The 22,447-nt window shown below is 36.3% G+C and overlaps 1 protein-coding gene across 10 annotated transcripts in view; it reads left to right on the top strand.

The window, feature by feature from the left end:
* ENAH (ENAH actin regulator) overlaps positions 1-22,141 on the top strand; it is a 111,904-nt gene extending 89,763 nt beyond the window's left edge. For 3 of the 10 annotated variants that reach the window (XM_081039464.1, XM_081039462.1, XM_081039459.1), the window contains 10 exons: positions 617-1,405; positions 3,291-3,595; positions 4,574-4,704; positions 4,865-4,922; positions 5,722-5,770; positions 9,578-9,644; positions 11,742-11,804; positions 14,912-14,990; positions 17,782-17,839; positions 18,396-22,141. In XM_081039464.1, the coding sequence (XP_080895590.1) occupies positions 617-1,405; positions 3,291-3,595; positions 4,574-4,704; positions 4,865-4,922; positions 5,722-5,770; positions 9,578-9,644; positions 11,742-11,804; positions 14,912-14,990; positions 17,782-17,839; positions 18,396-18,433 (1,637 nt within the window). In that variant the 3' untranslated portion in view covers positions 18,434-22,141. Of the gene's footprint in view, positions 1-616; positions 1,406-3,290; positions 3,596-4,573; positions 4,705-4,864; positions 4,923-5,721; positions 5,771-9,577; positions 9,645-11,741; positions 11,805-14,856; positions 14,991-17,781; positions 17,840-18,395 lie in introns of all 10 variants that reach the window. The other 7 variants (XM_081039468.1, XM_081039466.1, XM_081039460.1 and 4 more) reach the window with 4 other exon arrangements.
* Positions 22,142-22,447: the final 306 nt, after the last annotated feature.

Genomic DNA, 22,447 nt, shown 5'->3' with positions numbered 1-22,447 from the left:
GTTTGAACTCCTTTGATATTCATTAAAACGAACAATTATTGTAGAATCGAAGAGTTATTTTTTATTTCATACGGCCTATATGAAAAGTCTCAGTGTGGGTTGATTAAATAGTGGTTGATTGGTTTGTTTTTAACTGCCTAATTATTTTCTGGGGTTATAGCCAGCAAAAAAAAGTTTTCCTCAAGTAAGCATTGAATGGGGGGTTCCTAGCCCTTTGCAATAAATGTTGGCCAGTTTTGCTATAACATATTCTTCTGTTTGTGTTCCTATGACTGCAATCTTAATGTCCTTTTACTGGGCTAAATAATTGAAATTAAGACTACAGCTACTATCGGTTTCTTGTAAAGGATAAGCTAATCCATTTAATTTATCAATCTACTTATTAGATAAAAAAGAAAACTTATTTCATCCACTTCTGGATCTCAGAGTGCATTTAGAAGTTAAAACATTTCTCGGGTGAAATCAATTATTTGTACGCGTGCCTAATTCTCTGTACTAACTGTAGTCTACATTTATACATTTTTGTCTGAATGCTGGTTTTGTGGCTTTACTAGCTCCCTTTTTCTCTCTCCTTTTTTATCCCGTCTTGTGCTGCTGCTTTGCACCTTCTGTCCAGCTCCATCTTCCGACAGCTCCCTGTATAGTGCTCCACTTCCGGAGTATGCCAGTTGCCAGCCTCCTCCAGCACCTCCTCCATCATATGCTAAAGTCATCTCAGCTCCAGTGTCCGATGCCACTCCTGATTATGCTGTAGTGACCGCTTTGCCACCTACTTCCACACCCCCTACACCACCACTTCGACACTCAGCGACACGTTTTGCAACCTCTTTAGGGTCAGCCTTCCACCCCGTTCTTCCCCATTATGCTACGGGTCCTCGTCCTCTGAACAAAAACTCTCAGCCTTCTTCTCCTGTGAACACACCCTCTTCTCAGCCTCCAGCTACGAAGCCCTGTGCCTGGTCTACTTCCAATTTTTCGCCCCTCCCTCCATCTCCTCCAGTCATGATTACCAGCCCCCCAGGCAAAGCTACTGGTCCAAGGCCTGTTCTCCCTGTTTGTGTTTCTTCTCCTGTGCCCCACATGCCTCCATCCCCGACAGCACCCAATGGGCTGCTTGACTCGGTCCCACATGCAGTGTCCCCGCCGCCTACCTCAGGGCCCGCAGCACCAGCTCCGCCTGCACTGCCTTCCCTCGCACCACTGTCACACTGTGGATCTCAAGCTTCTCCTCCAAGCACCCCTGTTGCCTCAACTCCCTCATCCAAGCCTAGTGTTCTCCCTTCTCCCTCTGCAGCTGCCCCTGCCTCTGTGGAGACTCCTCTAAACTCTGTGCTGGGGGACTCCTCTGCTTCTGAGCCAGGCTTGCAGGCAGCCTCTCAGCCGGCCGAGACTCCAGCCCAACCGGGTAAGGCTTCCGTTACTGCTCCCAGCAGCTAGTCACTGGAAATATTACATGTCAACCACGTTACGTGCCTAGAAGAGTGGGGAGGGCAGTGTTGATTCGTGAACATCTTTATGCCATCGGGCCGTATCAGTTATAATTTTAAAAATTAAAGTAGAGAAGAAATGCGGTTTTCTTTTCTGTTTGGATTAATTGCATTTGGAAGATCGATATAAAGGATTTTCGTATTGCACTAGACTTTGGCATCTTTGGCAGTTTCGTAATTGCAGGTGTTTTCCAGTAGGTAAGGCCCTCCATCATACATTTCTTTTAAATTTCACTAGGAAAGCAGTTCTTCACACATTTGATCTGTACAGTAAATACGTGATCTAAGTTGTCGTCCTTTAATTTCTGGAAAACTTAGACATATATTTAGCACCCAACAGTAGTCATTGCATGTATAATCCTAGAGTCTCCTGCGTATCCGTTGTGATCGGGGACCCTGTTTCATTTTGGCCTTTCCTATGTTGGGCTTCCCATATTGGACTTCCAGAGATGGGCACCATCCTGAACTCTGTGGAGCAGCCTGCCTTTGCGGGAGAGGGTGGACAGGTTGGCGGGCTTGATGTCTGCCCAAAGAGTCCCATGGTCCCAGATTATAAGTAGCAGGCTTAAAGGGATAGCAGAGAGAGAATAGCATCTTCTAGGTATGCCCTTCGCCCCACCCCACCCCCATACCTAAACCTTGCTGTCATAGTAACAGAGAAGGGAGGATGTAATCTTCTAAGTATGGATTATTTGTAAATAGAGAAGGACCTGCCTCTGTAAGTAAATAAGAAGATGCTTAGCAATGCCCCCGCCCCCCTTTTTTGGCAAGAATTGACAGGAAGGAATCTGACAACAAATACGTACTTAGAAAGAAACAGTCAGGATTTAAACACACCTCTTTAAAAGTCGTAATTCTTAGGATAAAGTAATAAGGCTAACTGTTATGTAGGTCACACGGCCTACGTGCTGCATCCTCAGAGCTCTGCCAAGCCCTGGGAAACTGACAGCCTCTTCCTCTATCCTTTTCTTCAAGCAGCGTGTTTTTAGCTTGTGTAACTGCACAAAGTTAGCAGTTTCAAAAGCTGTACCACCCAGTGTGCAAAGGCACTTAATGTGTCCCCAAACACTCCTCTTAAGCCTTGGTTAAGAGAGTACCTCTTGGTTCAGTGTTCTGACATGAAGTAAGTTCTTGTTCACTCTCTAAGAGTTGGACGTTTCTCTCTTACCCCGTCTTCTAGGCTGAAAAGCTCTACTTCACATTTTATTTCATTGAATGATTTCGGATAGTTGTTTTCAGGTTTTACTTTGTACTAGTAGATTCCTTTACTTCATGATTCTCAATTATCGTTACACATTGGAAAATTAGATGTGGAATAATTTAAGATTTTGAAGCCTGGGATCCACACCTCCTTCATGTTCTCAGTTCAGCCCCTTTGCGTTATCTATAAACAAGTAAATAATGTCTGCACTAATGTAGAATTTATTGTCTCAACACTTCGGTTTACACAGGCACTATTTTGTTTTTTCAGGGATGCTGCCTCTCTTCCAAATTTTATCAACATCTATTTACTAAATCTCTGCGAACAAAAAAGAAATTCTGATTAGATGATCTGTTGCACAGTTCTAGTAATAAAGCTCTAGCTTTAAAGTAAGCAGGTATACACGTTGGCTTTACATTTTAGTTACTTTTTCTTACGAGCCTAGACTTTAAATATCCTGATAAATTGAACTCATTAATAGTACAGTAGTAAATGTTTGAGCCATCAGTTTAATCTGGCATGGCATTCTGCGTACCTTTCCACATAAGAAGATACCGGTTGGCTCTGTGCTGATGGTCTTATTTCACCTTTCTTTCTCTCAGGCATTGTCTTGGGACCACCTGCACCTCCACCCCCGCCCCCACTCCCACCAGGTCCGGCCCAGGCTTCAGTGGCCCTTCCTCCTCCCCCAGGACCCCCTCCTCCCCCTCCGCTTCCGTCCTCAGGGCCGCCCCCTCCCCCTCCTCCACCCCCTCTTCCTAACCAAGTCCCCCCTCCTCCACCGCCGCCTCCCGCCCCTCCTCTTCCTGCATCTGGATTTTTTGCGGGATCCATGTCAGAAGACAATCGCCCGTTAACTGGACTGGCAGCTGCGATTGCTGGCGCAAAACTTAGGAAAGTGTCACGGGTAAATGCATTTCCAGATTACTATATTTTTTCTGTGTGCCTTGTTCTTTCTCAGTATCTAAAATACTGAATTTATCGTATTCTGATTTTATGAACCCTATTTGATTAACTTCGTTGATTTAAAAAATTGAAATAATTTAAACTTATGGAAAAGTTGCAAGAAAAATACAGTTTCAGTAAACCCATCACTTGGACTCACCAGTTGACATTTTACAAATTTCCCTTATTCTTCTTTCTGTGTGAGTGTTCCCTTCTACAGAAACACACATGTACAGGCACATTCCTCTTTTGTCTGAATTGAGAGAAAGTCAGAGACCCCATGCCCCTGTTTCCCTGTATACTTCATTGTGTATTTTGTAAGAACAAGAACATTCAGTCATATGACCACAATGTAATTATTAAAATCAGGAAACTTAATTGATAGAATACTATAGTCTACAAATTGTTCCAATTTCTTACATTGTCCAATAATGTCTTTTATGGAATTCTTTTTCTAGTACAAGACTACCCGTTACATTTAATTGTAATGGCGCCTTAATTTGCTTTTAATCTGTAACAATGCCTCATTCTTTCATGATACTGATATTTTTGAAGACTATAAAACAATTAGTTTGTAGCACATCCTTCAGTTTGGTTTATCTGATGTTTCTTCAAGATTCGACAAGAGTTATGCAATCTTTTTTTGGCAGGTTATGCATATTTTATCAGTAAAGTCATAAGTCTTTTTCAGTGTATCACACAAGGGGCGATTTGATACAGATTTTTTTCCATTATTGGTGATGTTAGTTTTGATAATACTTCTATTGACATATAAAGTCAATGCTAGTCACCCTATTGGTTCTTAAGAAGATTTAATATAAAAAATAGATGTTTTTATTGAAATTAATGCTTATATATCCTTCTGTTTTGAATATAATATAGTAATAAACATGGGCTTGACTAACATGGGAGTTTATTATGTATGTATGTTCTCATTAAGATGGAGGATGCCTCTTTCCCAAGCGGGGGGAATTCCGCCTCATCCAAAACAGACACAGGTCGTGGAAATGGACCCCTTCCTTTAGGGGGCAGTGGTTTGATGGAAGAAATGAGTGCCCTGCTGGCCAGGAGGTAAGTGAGAAATTACATGGACCTGTCTAGAATTGAGAGCATTTTGTTAATTTTGTTCCAAATATAATTTAGCTAGATTCAATTCTTCCCCTTTGGAGAAGTAGATTTTATAGTAAGAGTTAGATGATTTAAAAAAAAATCCAATTTACCTTCTTTCTAGGAGAAGAATTGCTGAAAAGGGATCAACAATAGAAACAGAACAAAAAGAGGACAAAAATGTAAGTTAATAAATATCATCTACTACACCTGAAAATGTGAAATTCAAGCATAGATAGCTCATTCAGGAAATCGTGTCAAAGATTAATTTGAACTTAATTAAGATGAACCTACAATTGCTTCTTTTTTATTCTTAAGGTATAAAAAATGTCTCGTTTTGAGTATTACTTGTGAATTTTTACTGGCATTCTTAGTAAAATGCATTGACTACGTGGCGTTGTAGAGAAAGCACTGAAGTTCAAACCTACATAGTTTAATTCTGTGCCTACGCCAACCATTAAACGAATGAATGACCTTTCACTCGTTCCTGTTTTTTTCTTCTGAGGGTCTGTTTCCTTGCACTGAAACTGAAGGAATAAGACTCAGTCGGAAGTTTTTAAATGTTTCCCCAAGGAGCCCTGTTTTTATTGGCTGTGTTTCCCTTCCCAGTTCATCTGGGAGAACTTTACTGTATCTGTTCTGTATATTGATGTTTCACAAACAATAGAATTGTTTTTCCTGCTCCATTTGGCCATCTTTGATGCCGTTCCCCCAGTCTGTCTCTCATGTCTGGCCTAATAACATTGACTAATGCAGTTCTCAGTGAGAACAAATGTGGAAGGGAGCTCTGGGGATACAGGAGGGGAAATGCTAGGAAGGTAAGAGAAGAAAGAAGTCTAACATAGACGGGAGAGAAGACTGACAAAGGAAAAAGTGGAAAATGGCAGAGGGAACATTGGAAATGAGAGGATAAAACACTAAACACATACAGCAGGTTTCTGGTAGATGTGATATTATTAACACGGATTTCTGTGTTTTTAGGAAGATTCAGAGCCTGTACCTTCTAAGGCCTCTTCAACAAGTACACCTGGTAAGTTCAAGAGATCTATTTTGACCTTTATAAACTTACTCTAAATAGTAATATTCCCCAGTTGAAAATCCCCCATTTTCCCATATTTGCATCAAGTGACTGCTTGGTTCGTAAAATGGTAAAGTTTTTGTTCACACTTGAAAGCACTGACTTCTGTTTTCTTCTGCCTTTTGTTAACCCTAAAAGCACCTGTTAATCTCTGATATTGGGACATCCACTCGATTTTCATCTGATGATTTATTCTTTGGAAATCATAATTTTTACAAATTCTTGTGTATTAATGATTCGAGGTTATTGACTAAAACAACGAAAAATACATTATCAGGTGAAATGGAAGTATTTTTGTTAGTTGATTTTTAAAGGTAAAGATTAAGAGAGCACGTTAGCCAGAGTTAAGTCTGAAATATTTCAAAACATTCTCAAATTGAGAAGTTGTCATTTTACCATTCATTTGGGTAATAGTGATAATCAAGGAAATAAAGCATCTAATTTGTAAGGGAAAGGTCTCCTTAGGGCTTTTAGAAATGTTCTTGAATTTAGTGAAATTTCTGACATTGAGAACTCTTGGGCATAGATTATATTACTTAGAATATTAACAAAAATTAAGTACTTCACTGGAAGTACTTAATGAGTACTATATCCATGATGGGAATATGAGATTGTTACATATTCATATGTCATTTCTTTATACTTGACTAAAAGACTAGAGGTTCAACTATATATTCACTCCCATATCTAATGTGGAATGAAGTGATATAAATAAATTTGACAAATAACTATCTAGAATGGTCCATGAGAAACCATTATGGAGAAATGTCTATATTAATGCTTACTCGATTTAGAGACTACTAGCTGCTTCTGAACTCCACTTTTTAGAAAACATACTTCTGTTTTTGTGGTTGTAACCCATTTGCCAAAAAAAAAAAAAAAAAATCATTCACATCATTAATATGACTATTCAGTAGTCTGATTGTTATATTATAATTAACATTGTGACTTTGTGAACTATTTTTCCTCAGCTCTTTGTTTTTCCTCTGAATAGGACTCAAATCAGTTTACATTATCTTCATTAAAATTATTTGGTTTGCGAACCACTTATTTTAACTTTATCTTTCTTCTGTAAGCCCAAATTAATTATATATGTTGTTATTAAGACCATAGATATTTTAGAACTCAACTATAATTTAGGGCCACAGAACCATTTAAAATTTGAAAAGAGCTAGGAGCCCTCTCCTCAAGGAGGGAAAAATCATATTTTTATACAAATTTGCTCATAATTTCAGCATTTTCATGAATTCCTGAAAGTCATCCATGGACCCCCAAGTTAACAACTTTTTATCTAATAGGTATCCGCTTATTTAAAATAGGGAAAACTATAGCACGGAGATTGTGTGTGTGTGTGTGTGTGTGTGTGTGTGTGTTTGCATGCGTGCCGTATGTATAAAACCAAGGATTCAGAAGGGTTGAGGGCTTTTTTCATCGCTTGTTTCATTTAGGTTTTTAGTTTTTAATTAGCATTGTGTCAGACACTGGACAAGCCAAAAATAAGTGAAAGATAAAGTCCTGAGCACAACAAACTGATATCCAGCTGGGAAGATGCGACACACACACACAAGTGAAAAGTTATTCTTTTACAACCACATGTTAAATATTAAGTAATGTGTCAAAGAAGGAGGACATTGTATTAGTCTGGAGTGACCTGGGTCATCTCTGTAGAGAAAAGTGACATTTTACTGTCCCTTGAAGAGTATTTAGTTTGGCTGAGAGTAGGTGACATTTCAGAAAGTGGGTATAAAGCACGAGCACAGATAGGGAGCTGGAGATGAGCAAGAAGAGACTAGGAAGCGGTAAGGTGACTCACCTGCCTAAGATGGAGAATTCTTTTTGAGGAGTATTGGGAAAAAGATTCCGAAAAGTGTTAGACCCAGCATATGAAAGCTTTTTATGAAAAGACCAGGAGTTTAGACTTGATCCTGCAAGTAGTGAGTTCATAATCAACCGAAACTTTTAGGAACATTAAAATAGCAGTTGTGAGCAATGTGACTTAGAAAGCGACCTTGGTAAGGCAGCTGGTGCCAGAACGATCCAGTGTGTTTCCAAAGACCTGAGCTAGGTAACCCAGCCTCTGTGCTTCCTCCTGAGCGCCCCTTAGAGACAGAACAGTGTCACTGCCTGCAGGGCTGCACTGAACTGCTCGTCCTCAAAAAGAGAGGTTCCCTTTTAAGATGAAAAGATGTCCCAGGTGATTGAGAAAGGACCTCAGCCAGCTGTTAGACATGTTAGCACTCGCTGCACCTGATCCCGTTGGAATTATTTCCTCATCTCTCCACCTGCCTCTATTTTCGTGACAGCGTCCTGATGACCCTTCCCCTGCCTGTCCAGTTCTCCTTCAGTTTCATTCAGTACTTCCCTCTTTTTGTCTAGTCTGGCAGATGTGTCTTGGATGTGTTTCTGATTCTGTCTATCCTGGACTTCTTCATCTGATAATTTGACGTCAACTCAGTGGTGGTCCATGAGAGAATGTGTTCGCTGTGAGAATACAAGAGAAGGAATAACAAAGTCTAATTAAAAAGGGAGGAATTGATGATTGATTGATTAATGAGGAGTAAAGCAGGATGAATGATGACTTTAAGCTTTCACGCCTAGATGACTGACTGCAACAGAAATCCAGAACAAAAGTACTGTTTTAAGGGAGCGTTTGAGTTAAGTTTTGCATATGTGCAGTTTCAAGAGAAGACAAACTACTACCTAACTAAGAATGTGCAGGAGCCAGTTGAGGAGCTACATTGGAACTCGGAGCAGTTTCCTAGTGGAAACTGTGCAGTGAGATCACAGCTCAGACTTAGACTTGATTCTCATGTGGCCTGAATGCTTCCATGATAAGTCTTCAGACAGTCGTCAATGAGTCAGCCCAAATTAGAAAAACAAATCAAAGCACAATAGACTGCTGACCAGTGAGTCACTCCATAGTATCTTCTGTAGTAAGGGCTTAGAGTAAATTATTTATATTTACTCTACTCTGGAGTTGTCTGCTAAGTCCCAAGAATTGATTTGTTTGAGAATCAAGGAAGTTCAGTAGAATTTCATGATTCTGAAATTTGTTTTGAACTGTTTGAATTTTTTTTCAAGAAGACTATTTGATTTTAGATTAAATATTGAAATTTATGAACACATTAAAGATTCTACTTTGTATTTGTTTTAACCATTGGCACTAAGAGTAGTTTAAAATAGTATAGTTAATACTGTCCCATTCTAATAAGTTTACACTATCTCTTAATTTGAAATAATTTATACTATTTTTTGAAATAATATATTATTAATTCATTAAACAATAATTAAAATAATATATTTTAGCAATATAATTTAATATATATTAATAATACATTAATAATTTAATAACAACAATTTAATAATTATTTATATTTAATAATTTATATTTAATAATTTAATAATATATTATTAAGATAATATAAATAATAATAATTTGAAATAATTTATCCTACTCTTATTCTGATTATCCTATCTTTACTAGAGCAACTTCTTTCCATCCGGAGTTTACACTTGTAGCATTTTTAGATTTAACAATCTAAATACATTCTAGGGAAACTTGTCACTTCTCATTTTAAGGTCTGAAATTGTACAAATTAGAATCCTGACAGATTTTAATTAAAGTTCAGAATTGAAGTTAAATTTTTTTTATTTATAATACTGCGTAAACCTGTATAATGGTATTTAGTATTTTATTTGTTTTAAAAATAGCTCGGAGCATGTAGGATATTTAATAATTTATGTTCTTTATTTTTAAAGAACCAACAAGAAAACCTTGGGAAAGAACAAATACAATGAATGGCAGCAAGTCACCTGTTATCTCCAGGTATCAAAATTTTTTTCTGAGGTTTATGTTACGTTTATATCCAAAGAGAAATTGACACCTACACTTTTATTGTAGAAAAAATGGAAGGGTAGATTTGAAATTGTACTATGGAACAAACAGAACCCCTGGAATCTACTACTGTTGGGCAGCCACTGAATCTAAAAGAAGCGTCTGTGTTTTAAACAGAAAAGCAACTGGAGAGAAAAGACTAGTGTTTAAGAGAGAGCAAAATAAAACCTGAAATTTTGCATTTGTAAAGTAGATTTATTGCTCTCTCAGTGAAATTTCTAATTATATTCAAGTTAGAAAAGTTAGTGCCCAGAAACAAGACTAGTTAATTCATGTGTCTACAAGTGGCTGAGTGGGCATGGTCAAGAAAATTCAGTATTCCTTAGCTTGGCATACTTTATTATCATAACTAAATTTATATCTCAGGCCTTGAACTTACGTGAAACTTTTTCTTGATTTATGAGACAGTTTAAAGGACCTGTTTTTTTCCCCAAAAAAATAAAACATATTTTTCCTAGAGACTAAAGAGTTTTTTGCCTTGTCTTTCTGAGGTAGTTGCCTTATTTTTGCCTCATACAAAACAAACTTGTCTCTACTTACAAAAACCTAATAAAGAAAAACTACAGAGATAGACCTCATATTATCACAGGTCTGTTCTGTATTAGCCTAAATCTAAATTTGGATTTTGTGTGGTTCTTTCTGATGAGAGGCAAGATTTGGTCAGGACAAAATTATTTAAGCTCCACAAAAAAAATGGGCCTTTGGGGATGTATAGACGCTTTTAGTTTCTAAGTGACTAAAAGATGGGTACATTTGATTTTAGAGGAAAATGTAGGAACTGCTTTTGGTGGACATGTTTTTACAGTAGGTGAGAAAAATTGAACATTTGTGTTTCTCAGATACCTAATTGATGAGGCCTTCTAATGCATCTCTAGTAGTTACAGATTTTCTTCAGTAGCTCATTGTGAAGCCTGATTTATCAAGTACATATCAGAAAATAGAATTGTGATGTGTCATTTGTGCTTTGAAGGTGTAAATTGTGACGGGGAAGAAGTCTTTCTCCTTTGCCACTACTATTCATCCCTGCTTCTTTGACAGGAATTCCATAGTTGTGAGCTTGCCTATCGCTAAACCTTAATTCATGGCAAAAAGCCATTTCATAGAAGGGATGTGGAAGAGGCTGTCCAAATGGAATGTTCCTCGATGCATTTGAGTTCATTTAGTGATGGAGAAAATATTCTTTGAAAGGTTTTTCAGACTTTTAAAGGAAGTTTAATAAGCGTGCTCAAGGTCACCATTTTTAAAAAGTGTTTTTATATAGATTAATCAAATATTGGTTCTTATTGTTAAGTAATGCATTTGTAGTCTTGTTCTGATTCTAATAGATAGTTTTCCTAAGTATGCCTCATCCTTGCACAGTAGTGAAAGCACCCATTTCTTTTCTGAATATCCACATCAAAATTATGTTGGTGGTAAAATGGATTAATATCCTGTAATCTACATGTGATATTGCATTATGCTGTATTTATTAAGTGAAGATGTCAGACAGAATACAAGCAAGAATTTGTGATTAAAATTGCTTTCAACTATGCCTGGAATGTAACATTGGAAAGTTTGTGAATTCTTACTATGGTTTTTAAGAGCTTACAGATTTTGTGTTCAAGATGGAAAAAAATGTGCTTTACATGCCTCCTGAGAAGCGTTAATTTTGTATACTTCAAACTACAATGATTTTTTTTATTGTGCTTTTTATCTGAGGCGATAGCTTTATATTCACTCTAATAGAAATGTCTTTGTGTTTTAATACTTGTTGAATCTTTGTGTGGGTAGATTTGATTGTGTCTGCCATCTATAAAAGTAATGATTTTTAAAAATACTTTGTAAGTAAACAGTATCCTCACATAACTAGAATTAGTCTCCAAATAACTTTTTTTCATTTGAAAACAAAAACGATTCTTTGAAGGTTAATGGACTCCTTTAGTTTTTACTTTGTTTGCTGTGACTAAAAACCTATAAACGATAACATAATGAGAATTATTTCTTAAAGTTCTATTGTATACCCCTTTAAATGGTTTTTCCCCTTCATAGACGGGATTCTCCAAGGAAAAATCAGATTGTTTTTGACAACAGGTCCTATGATTCATTACACAGGTATCATCCTGATGTGACTTTGTGATTTGAGAGTTTTAAGTAACACGTTCAGGATAGGGCTGAGCTTTTTCTACATGGATTGGTAATCACCACAAGGGAAATATTTAGGAAGGTTGAATCTGTCGTGTTCAGTTTTATTTAGAACACTTTAAAAAAAATTGTAAGAGATTTTAATTAGAAAAATGAATAGTATTCATTTCCTGCCATAACTGTATAGTTGGATTAAGAGAAATATAAATGGTAAACATGAGAAATATTAGAATGGGAATCAAAGGCCATATGTTTTCTATCTAGGCTGTTTGTAGCGTTTGCATTTTCTTGTAAAGGCTGTTCTTTTTGTAAGTATGGGATAAGGCTTTGTAAAAATGGAATAGAAGAGCCTGTTTTATTTGACACTGGAACACAAGACAATAATTGTGGATAATTTATTCATTGAGGAAAATCTCTGCTTCCTAGGTACTTTATAGTAAATTGAGTATCTTTAACAACCTAGCATTTAACATCCTGTGCAAATTATTTGTTTTCTAGCATGAGTCCTGTTATACCATTTTTCAATTAAGGAAACAACATGTGAGTCATGTGTTTCTTTCTTAATTAAAAAAATGACAATCTTTTAAAATCCTCAAATGCTCAAGCTATATTTAGAGTTAATTTGGCAGAACAGGAACTTAAGTATTGTAGTTATTTTATAGGTAGGTATCTAGAGGCAATACTCTCATTATGAAGTAATAAGAACCTCTGAGAAACCCTCAGATTTTGTTACCAATTATGGTGAAAACCCATAGGTTGGAAATAACTGAGATTTACCCATGTTACTATATGCACCTGTTTTTAAAGATACACATCAAATCCACTGGGAACATGAATTAAATAATATTGGAGGAGGTGTTTATGGCAGTAAGGGGTTCTGTAATCAGACTCTATTTGGCCAAATTGTTAATTGGCTGAAATTATTTTCATGCCATTGATGATTAAAATATTTGATGTTTGTCAGCCAGTTAAATCTGCATAAAATGTTTAATAGTGAAATCGTTTTTTTCTGCCTTTTTTGAGGTGATTTAATTTTATGACCCAAAGACTTATTAGACTTATTAGTACATAGAGGGAAAATAGCATTTAACAATGAGATTTGCTGTTGTAAATCTTCTCAGGTGTCTTGCTGCTTTCACACCTAGAACCTCCTGGGCCAGGGTTGTTGACAAACCTTTTTTTAAAAAGTGGTGATTACTTCTTTCCTTCAGTATGAAAAGTTCCCCCCTTTAGTTAATTATGGTGGTGGTGGTGGTGGTGGTGGTGATGGATTGCATGTTAGCATGAATTCAATTTTTTTTAAAAAATTGCATGTTTGCACAATTGTTTATTCTATAACAACACTATTTTTCTGCATTGTTTAGTAAATATGGATATAGTCATAACCTACTGCCTGGTTAAGTAGCAGGATAAAGTTAAATCACATGAATTTCAGGGGTACTCATTATAACATAGAAGAAAATGATTAGTGAGGTGTACCACTGAAATGTGAAAAGCAGAAGAAAAGCAGAGTAATTGTTAATGATTTAATTCTGGAGGGCAGGAATAGACAGCAGTGGGTAAATGAAACGCACAGCATGGTGACCGGTAAGAATGTTTGACTGGATCAGACAGAACATGCATGATGGCATACTGTGGACCTCAGCACATCTCAAGTGACTGTGGAATTAAGTAGTCTCCTTGGTGAAGTAAAAAGGTGTAGCATCATCACAGGAGGAAAGGAAATATGTCCTAAATCTTCTTATCCCCGACGGTGCCTACCTCATGCTTATTGAATGAAGTTTTCTGAAAGTTATTATATTATTTTCCTTGTTCATATAAGCACAGCAGCAGATACCTAATGAAATAAAATTGGCCGACTTCCTTCACAGCAACCTTTTAAGTAGTCATATGTTTGATGTTAAAGCAAATTAACTCAATATTTCACCTTCACAAACAATGCCTATGGGTTTGAGGTATAACATGCCTTCTAAAAATTGTGCAGTTGTAATTTTGGGAGTTATTAAACCTGTTGGTTCAGATTTCTTAACATTGGTACTCTACAAAATTGAAAATATGTGACTTGGCTAATGGTTTTAATTTTCATTGATTTATGGCCCTTAAAGAATGGCCACTTACCATACTAAACCAGAAAATAGAGGAGAACCCAATTAAAACTAGATTTTCCACTGAGGATTTTCTTTTATTGTCAGAATTGGAAAGGGAACCATGAAAAATTTATTCAGTATTGAAACTTATGCTTAAAATATACCTAATCCCTAAGACTTATTTCTTCAAGTAAAATTTTTAATAGCAGCTAAATATTTGAAAATGCAATAATAATTGACAGTCAACTTCTGTGTGGCATTTCCTTTTTTCAAAACGAAATAAGTTTATGAAAGTAGTTAGCCAGAAATACACCATTCGAATGACATCTCTATAAATACCTCATCAGGAAATAGCTGTATAGTCTGGGCTTGGATATACCTTTAACTTAATAATCATTTTCCCAACATTCTTATTTATTTTGATGCCTGAAATGGAATACAACATAAACCAAAACAGTCATGCTTACTAAAACGTGTTTTCACCCCATGCAAACCAAGGTATAGAATTTGTCAACTGATTCACAGTAGAGTAAAATATTTGTCTTCATATTTTCCCTTCCACTGGTTTGTCAGGTATTTAGTAAATAATGTGTCATTTCAAAAGGAGGAGAAAACAAGATTGTGTCACTTGGGCCTCAGATGTTACAGCCAGCTTTTGGTCTCTGTCTTGATCAACGTGTCACATGTCACCTGGTTATCTGCCTCATGCCCAAAGAAGGTTGTCTTCTACTTTTGACTGAAAAAAAGGCTCGTCATCTTACCACATTTTTCTGATTTCTTTACAAATAACTGAAAATCCTGAGAAAAGTGAAAAATAACTTTGTTTTATATTCTAATCAGTCTTCCAACTTGGACAAATAACTTTTTAACATACTGTGTTTTAAGACATGTACTTAAATCTGGTGTTGGGTTGGTAAATTTACAATTACTTACAGACTCATCAAATGCCCTAAGTGTTGTTTACCTGTCCGGGAAATCTCATTTGTACAGACCAAAATCTGCGCCTTCATCCCAGCCCAGTGCCAACGGAGTCCAGACGGAGGGAATGGACTACGACAGACTGAAGCAGGTAAGGGCACCGGCAGCCGTCCTTTATTTGTACCTGCCTTTTTAACAAAATAGCACGTGTGCATGTGTTTGATAGATTGTGAATGTGCTTAAAAACAATCTAGAGTTAAGATTTTTTTTGTATCCATTAAGCAATGGCATTAGTACCATATTATTTTTCTCAAATCCTCATTCTTTGGTTCAGTGAGTTCGAGCAAGTTTCAGGAGTGATGATGGGTGGGGCAATGTTTAATGGTATAGTATAAACTATAAATGGAAGTGCGTGGTTACTAGAAGTGCATGGTTACTGTACATGGAAGTGCAGTTGTTAAAGGGGGGGGAGGGTTTCCACTTTTCAGTTACGTTGGCAAAAATGGACCCAGCAAATCTGATTTTAGAAAAAATAGGCACTCTTGTATACTTCTGCTCTCTAGGAAGCAGTTTGGGAAAACAAATCAAAAGCCTTAAATGTCTTACCTTTGAACCCAGCAATTTCACTTCTAAGAGTTTATGCTAAGAAAATATCATAGAAGTATATAAACGTACTGTATGGGGAAGGGCTCTACGATCATTAAGGAATCATAATTGAGAATATTTAGTAATCAACTGTGAATACAGTGCACCTTAGTAAAGCGACTGTCAGTTTTGCAGACCTGAGTACAGAGGGGTCTGTAATGAAAAGGTTGAACTTTGTCTCCTCGCCCTGCACTGCAGGATAACCTCTGAAAATGATGGTTATATGAATCACCGTAGTGGCATTCACTGCCTGTCTGGTTCATTTGCCAGGTATTCCCCAGGTTGTTAGCATAACTGTTTCCTCATCCTCATAGCGGTCACATCATGTAGTGTTCAGATTCAAATCCTGCACACCTGAGGTCCAGACAAGTTAAATTTACTCAATCTCATAGTTAAGGATGTAGTTGAGTGAGGATTAGAACCCAAATGTTTCTTCAAAGCCCATTTTCCCCATTCTATCAGTCATTTTTTAAAAATGTTGGTGAAGGTTTGAGTGGGGCTGAAAAAGAGACCAATAGTATTGCAGTAATATGAGTTTAAAATAAAAGTTAAATAGGAATTAAAGAGAAATAGTAACAATAATTTCATAGAAACCTAGTTTTCGTACTTCTGCAATATTTGTGTGTGTGTGTGTGTGTGTGTGCTATTTCAAAAGTTAAATTGAGTTATGTAATTTGAAAGGGAAGCCTGTGGTCATTGATAATCAAGCCCTGTTTTCCTGTGTATTAAATAATAGCTTTCCTTTCTTGAAAAACGCTTTAAAACAGAACACTCACACACCCTTTAAAATACGGTAAATTCTTGGCTCTCTGGAGTAGAAGAGCAGAAGAGGATAGATTAGATTTTCAGACTGCTTTTAAGATGAATGAGAATAAGGATATCTGTTAGTCCATATAACAACTTCTGTGCCTCTGTTTCCTCATTGGTAAAATAGAGGAATTCAACTAATTGACAGTTTCCAACTTTATTTTAAACAGGAAAAGCTTTTTAAAAAATGGACCTTAACCACAGAGCAATTTAATTTTACCTGAGATGTGTGCAGTATCAAAGAAAGGCACATAATTCGAAACTAGTCCTTCCTAAGGATAGCTGTTATTTTCCACCCATTAAATATGTGCCACCTTATCATGGCCCTTTGAGTTCTGGATCTTTTTTTTATGGGGTGGGGGTGAGGGGTCCATTATTTCAAAGCTTTAATAAAGAAAGATTTTGCAAAATATATAAAGATGTGGTTTTCATGAAGGTAAGGGTCCAGAGCAAGAAACGGGTGAGCTGTCAAAATAGTATTTCAATTGTCATCAATATTTTAAAACTACTAATGAGTTACTGTACATTATTTTGTTCATACTCAATTTTTAAAATCTGGCTCCTGTCTTATACTTCCAACGCATCTCATTTCAGACTGGCCACATTTCAGGCGCCCAGTTGCTACATGTGGCTGGTGCCTGCTACACTGGACAGGGGAGGTCCAGCAGGTCCCATCCACCTTCATCTCCCTATTAGGGCAACCTTGGAGGGCGCTCTAGGGGACTCCTAGATTTCTTGAAACATAGTTTGGCAGCTATGATGATCCCTGAGGAGTCCCTGTATTTCAGACCAGGTGACAGATTTGCCCACAGCTGACTGTCCAGTGTACTTATCTCCTTCCTCGAAACTTCCGTATACATCACCCCTCAGACTGCTCCCAGAAGGTTAGGTTAAGAGCAGAGCTGTTGGGGTAAAAGATGGGAGAGGGGCTAGTGGCAGAGTGAAAAAGGTGAAGGGATTAAGAAGTGCAAATTGGTAGTTACAAAATAGTCATGGGGATGAAGGGTATAGCATAAGGAATATAGTCAGTAATATTGTAATAACTATATATGGTATCAGATGGGTACTAGATTTATTGGGGTGATCACTTCGTAAGTTATACAAATGTCTAATCACTGTTATACACCTGAAATTAATATACTATTGTATATCAACTGTAATTAAAAACTAAAACAATTACTAAAAAAAAGGCAGAGCTGTTATCTTTTCTAGGAAGTATCTGAATCATACGTTTCACTGAATGATAGAGTAATTATTTTAGTTTTAGAAAACATTCTGTTACATATCTTGCTAGGCTAGAGTAAGCAAAGTTTGGGAAGGGAAAATTATTAAAACAAAATTTACCAAAATGAATTTTCTAAGACATAAATTGTGGCTCTGGAAACAAAAACCATACGTCATGTTTCATAGTCTTAAAATGTGTATAAGCAAGAAACTTTTTAGCAGTAATTTTTTTTCTGCATTCCTGATGTTTTTTTCTAACATTTTAGGACATTTTAGATGAAATGAGAAAAGAATTAACAAAGCTAAAAGAAGAGCTCATTGATGGTGAGTGTCTAAACAAATTTGCTTCCCCTATAGTGTTTAAGAATAGCCATTTTAAAGAAAATGAAAATAAAGAAATATCCCGTTTATTATTTGAGGGCATAAAACAGTTATGCCTTTGCTTGGTTTAGGATGTCAGAGAGGAGCTCCTGCTCTTTCATTGAATGGAAATTATTGGTAAAAAATAGGAATAAACAAGATCCCTAAGTTTCAGGTGTTGAGGAGTGATTGATGGACAACTTGGTGAACAAGTCTTTCTCTAGGTACCTCTACTCATCCATCCCATTCCACTGTCCTGTTGTTTTCTGACCCCACAGAATCAGTGTTTTCGTTTCACATACAAAAGGGAGAGAATAGATAAATAATGTATACATACGGAAATTAGTAACATCTTTGTAATAAGGAAACAAAGATCTGTGCACTGAAAGATGCAAGATGACTGCATCTCTTTATTACTGTGAATTTGAATACTGTCATTAAAAATTCTTAAGATTGAGTCACTCATGTATTCAATCTTCTCATTATATTTACTTTCAACACTTTTCCTTTTTCTACCCAGCAATCAGGCAGGAACTGAGCAAGTCAAATACCGCATAGAGAAACAAACTAAGGAGAGATAGGACTTTAATCTGGAGAAAGAAAAAAACAACAACCCTACAAACAACAACTGTTAACAACGACAAACCCCTACATTTTGTGAGCTGTGAGAAGAAGAAGATGGAGACAAACAGTTGGAAGGCGGGAAAAACCAACCTCCTTTGAAAGCCTTCAGACATTATTACTCTGGCGATAAGCTATTTCCCTCCCAGTTTGCTGCTTTTTTTCTGACCTTTACAACAGGATGGAAGAGAGTTCTATAAGAGTTCCTGTAACAGTTATGCAGAAAATACTTAAATCCATCAGGCAGGATCACCGTGCATTGAAATATTTTCATGTCAAGATAAAATCGCATATTTCCCACAACCCATTGCTAAAATAAAGAGGAGAAAGGCTTAAAAAGTTTTTTTCAGAGAGTGCTGATGAAGACTTCAGCAGGTTATGCTATTGTATTGTAAACGTTTCTCTCAGGTTTGTCTTCCTATCATATTATTCCATGAATATTGAGATCAGCCCTATGTAGGTTAAGATCATCAAATGTGGAACAAAGGGAAATTGTATGTGCTTTCAAAGGGTGATATTTATGAGAAAGTGTCCTAAAAATGATTTGTCCAGCTTGAGGAATGTTAGAATGATAGGAAGTCTTTCGAGTTAGCCTTCATGCAATTTTGTAGATTAAAACATACAATTCGTCCAGAATTTAAAGATTTAGATGCCTTCCTAAATTGTTACAATGCTTTACCAAATCTATGACTCCTACATAATACAAACCAGTGGTCAAATGTAAAACAATATATTGTAGATTTACTGTAGGTTTTCAACCTTTTTTAGATTTATGCATGTGGACATTTTTATAATGTAATTACAACCACCACAAAATTAGCTTTTTTAATTGCAGATATTAATGCATGTCACAATAATACGTAGTGGCCTTTTCAAGGCCTCGTCCCAGGGAAAACATTTTGTAACGTATAGGGGAGTGGGGGGGGAGGGAAGGAATAATTTTTTATTTAAAGTTAATTTCTGCACTATCGTTTTTCTCAATTACCTGCATGAAAAATAATGAGGACTATTTTGTGACTTTAATTGGTAAATATGTTAGCAGAACCACATACTTAATCTTTTACATCATGTCTTCAGCTATTTGTATTTGAACTTCAGTAGTTTCAATGGCCTGAAACATGATTCTGAGCTTCTCATGAGTTGTATCTTCCTGTGGAACTCAAAAGTTTGCTCCCTCAATGTAGCAGGTAGGATTACCTAGGTGCCCTGCAGTTCTGCGGGGTTCAGGTAACATGCTCCTGACGACAAAGCTGCATTTGAATGTCGTTTTGTTGAACTACAAGAAGTAACAATGATGGCCGCAGTTATGGTCACAGAAATCATTAGGTAAGGGGCCACCAATGAGGAGTTCCGCAAGTTTTCTGTTAATAAAGAGAGACGTAGGTGGTGGGAACAAGGAATTAGATACCCTACTTACCACTGTGCGTGGGCATGCGTGTTTGTGCACACGCACACGTGTGTTTGTGATCCACTCCCTTTGACATTTATAAGATTAAAATAGGGGAGAAATCCTATATGTTGCAATGATAGACTTTTTCTTTTTTTTTTTGAAAATTTAGGAAATCAGAAATTCTCCAGGCTCTCCCTCTTGATTTATGCTTGAGTTGTTACGTGCCATATTTGCTTTGAAACCTTTAATTTTTCAGAAGTTTTACTAAAAATTTTGAAGAAATAATCCGTTTTCATCTGCTTTCTAGATTTCTTACATCTCAGTTCATAAAAGAAAAAGCTTGTTGATAGCATAGTTTTCTAAACGCTGCACATTTGCAGCCATTTATCACTTCAAAGAGGTTTGAATGAGGGAATTTTTTTTCCTTGTTAAAATAGTTCCTGTTTCTGTAGAAACTTCATTTTTAGATTAATCTGTGATGGATGAGCTATCATAATTCAAGTATACGGTTCTTTTTTCTATCAACTGTTCATTGTCATGCGAAGTAGTAAAGGCATTAAAGATGGAACAAGCTTATAAAGTACTGTTTTCTAAAAAAAAAAAATAGGAGGCATTTTCATCTTTATTATTGTACTTTCGGTTATGTAAACACTTTAATGATATAAATGTTTATGTCCCCTATAAATCTGGTCAGAAATAACCTTTTGATTTTGTTGGTTAAGTTAAATAGTCTATAGTAGGATAGAGTACTCTGGGTACAAGTGGTCCAAAGTAAGACAAAAGACTACATTAAAATGCTAGATCTTAAAAAGAAACTGGTTTATGCACTAAACGTTTTGTGCCTTGGTCTAATATTAACATAATGTCTGTGTAAAATGACAAAAAGAACCAGTGTTGAATCATGTTGTATTTTCCATCATTTTGCATTATCCCAGATTGCTAAATGTGTTCTTTCCAAGAAGTTTGATTGAATTACTGTACACATTTACTATCATACGTGACAGTTTTGTCATTGTTAGAGATTTCAGTAATTAAAATGGGAAACAGAAGCTTAAGTTATTTTCCTTATCAAAACTATGTTGGAACCACGTTATTCTGATGGTTTTCGTGCTCATGTAACATTGGATGTCTTAAGCAGTTTAGGGGACCCTTTCTAATTACAGGAAGGTACTTCTTTCCTCAACACTGTGATATGACCTGTGACAAATCTGTACTATACACTATGTAAATGGTTAACAAGTCAATTGCAAACCAACTGAATGTACAAATCCTAGTGCTGGTGCTGAAATCTCTTCAGAGGAGTCATCCTGACTTAAAGTTTGTCTCAAAATTTGCAAGCATCAAGTGTCAATCAAAACTGAAGATGAAACTAATGAATGTCAAATTCTCATGCTTTAGGTGTACTTCCTTTTTAGAGTTTTCCGTTCTCTGCTATTTTTACCGTACTGTTTCATTTAAATTTCCTACACGCTAACTTCGCTTGTGCGATTGAAATAAAATTGCAGTACATACATGTTGCTTGTTTGTGACACTTAGATAATCTTCTAAAATAATCTGTTGGTTCTAAAATAAGTTGTATTGAATGTGAAAAAACACTTTTTAAAGTCCATGACTTCACTACTTAAAGTTTACATATCACGTCACTATTCTTTAATGATTCCATAAAAGTCGTCAATGCTAAGTAATGTATACAAAGACAATATGTGGAATGTATCTACTTTTTGTTTGAAATAACTGTTGGCTGTTCCCCATTATTTTCTCACGGCCCCGTTTGACACACTATTCTTGCTCTTACGGTGAAGAGGTTGATAAATATTTAATTTTGCTCCCTTTTGTTCTACAACATACTCAGATACTTAAAGTCATTCATACAGTTAAAATTTTCCTTTATATTGTTTTCAGGCTAAAGAACCTTGTGTGATAAAGGGCCTTATCAAGTACTGAATTTTAAACATAGTAAAATCTATAGCTGTAGTGTTTATTTACACATCATGCCAATTTCTTAAAACCTACATGTAAGCAGCAGTGCTTTTTATCTGACTCTTACAAACGGTTAATTTTGAGTTCCATTTTAAAATTCTAATGTCTTCATTGGAAATACAGCAATCCTTGTCTTTTTTTTCTTTTACCAGGCCCAGTTTTCCCCTCTGTCATCCTTTCCCCTTCTCATGGCCTGTGTGTTCCTGTCACTTGTTGATATTTGTAGCCATTACACAGCCCACAGTTCTAAAAATATCAAGTGATTTTTCTCTCTATCCTGTCTCAGGTTCTTGCTTCCTTTCATATGTAAGTCAGAATGTTTGTCTACAAACTAAAAGTCACTTCCCATTCAAGAATGAATTAAGTAGCAGATGGCAACCTTTTAAATTTGCCTCGCTATAACTTTATGTCTCTTAAATTTGTATATAGTTTCAGTGCCATTGGGGAGAATTGGCCTTTAAAATTCTGACTAGTGTTATCCTATGAAGTACGGTTTACAAAGATATGCTACAGGATCTGTGTAATGCCTTTTTGTAGCCCTCACAACTTTATAACCCTGTTACCCTTTAAACTCCATCAGT

This window comes from Rhinolophus hipposideros (genome assembly GCF_964194185.1).
Source record: "Rhinolophus hipposideros genome assembly, chromosome: 26".
Taxonomy (NCBI): Eukaryota; Metazoa; Chordata; class Mammalia; order Chiroptera; family Rhinolophidae; genus Rhinolophus; species Rhinolophus hipposideros.
This window is presented reverse-complemented; position numbering and strand designations above follow the sequence as displayed.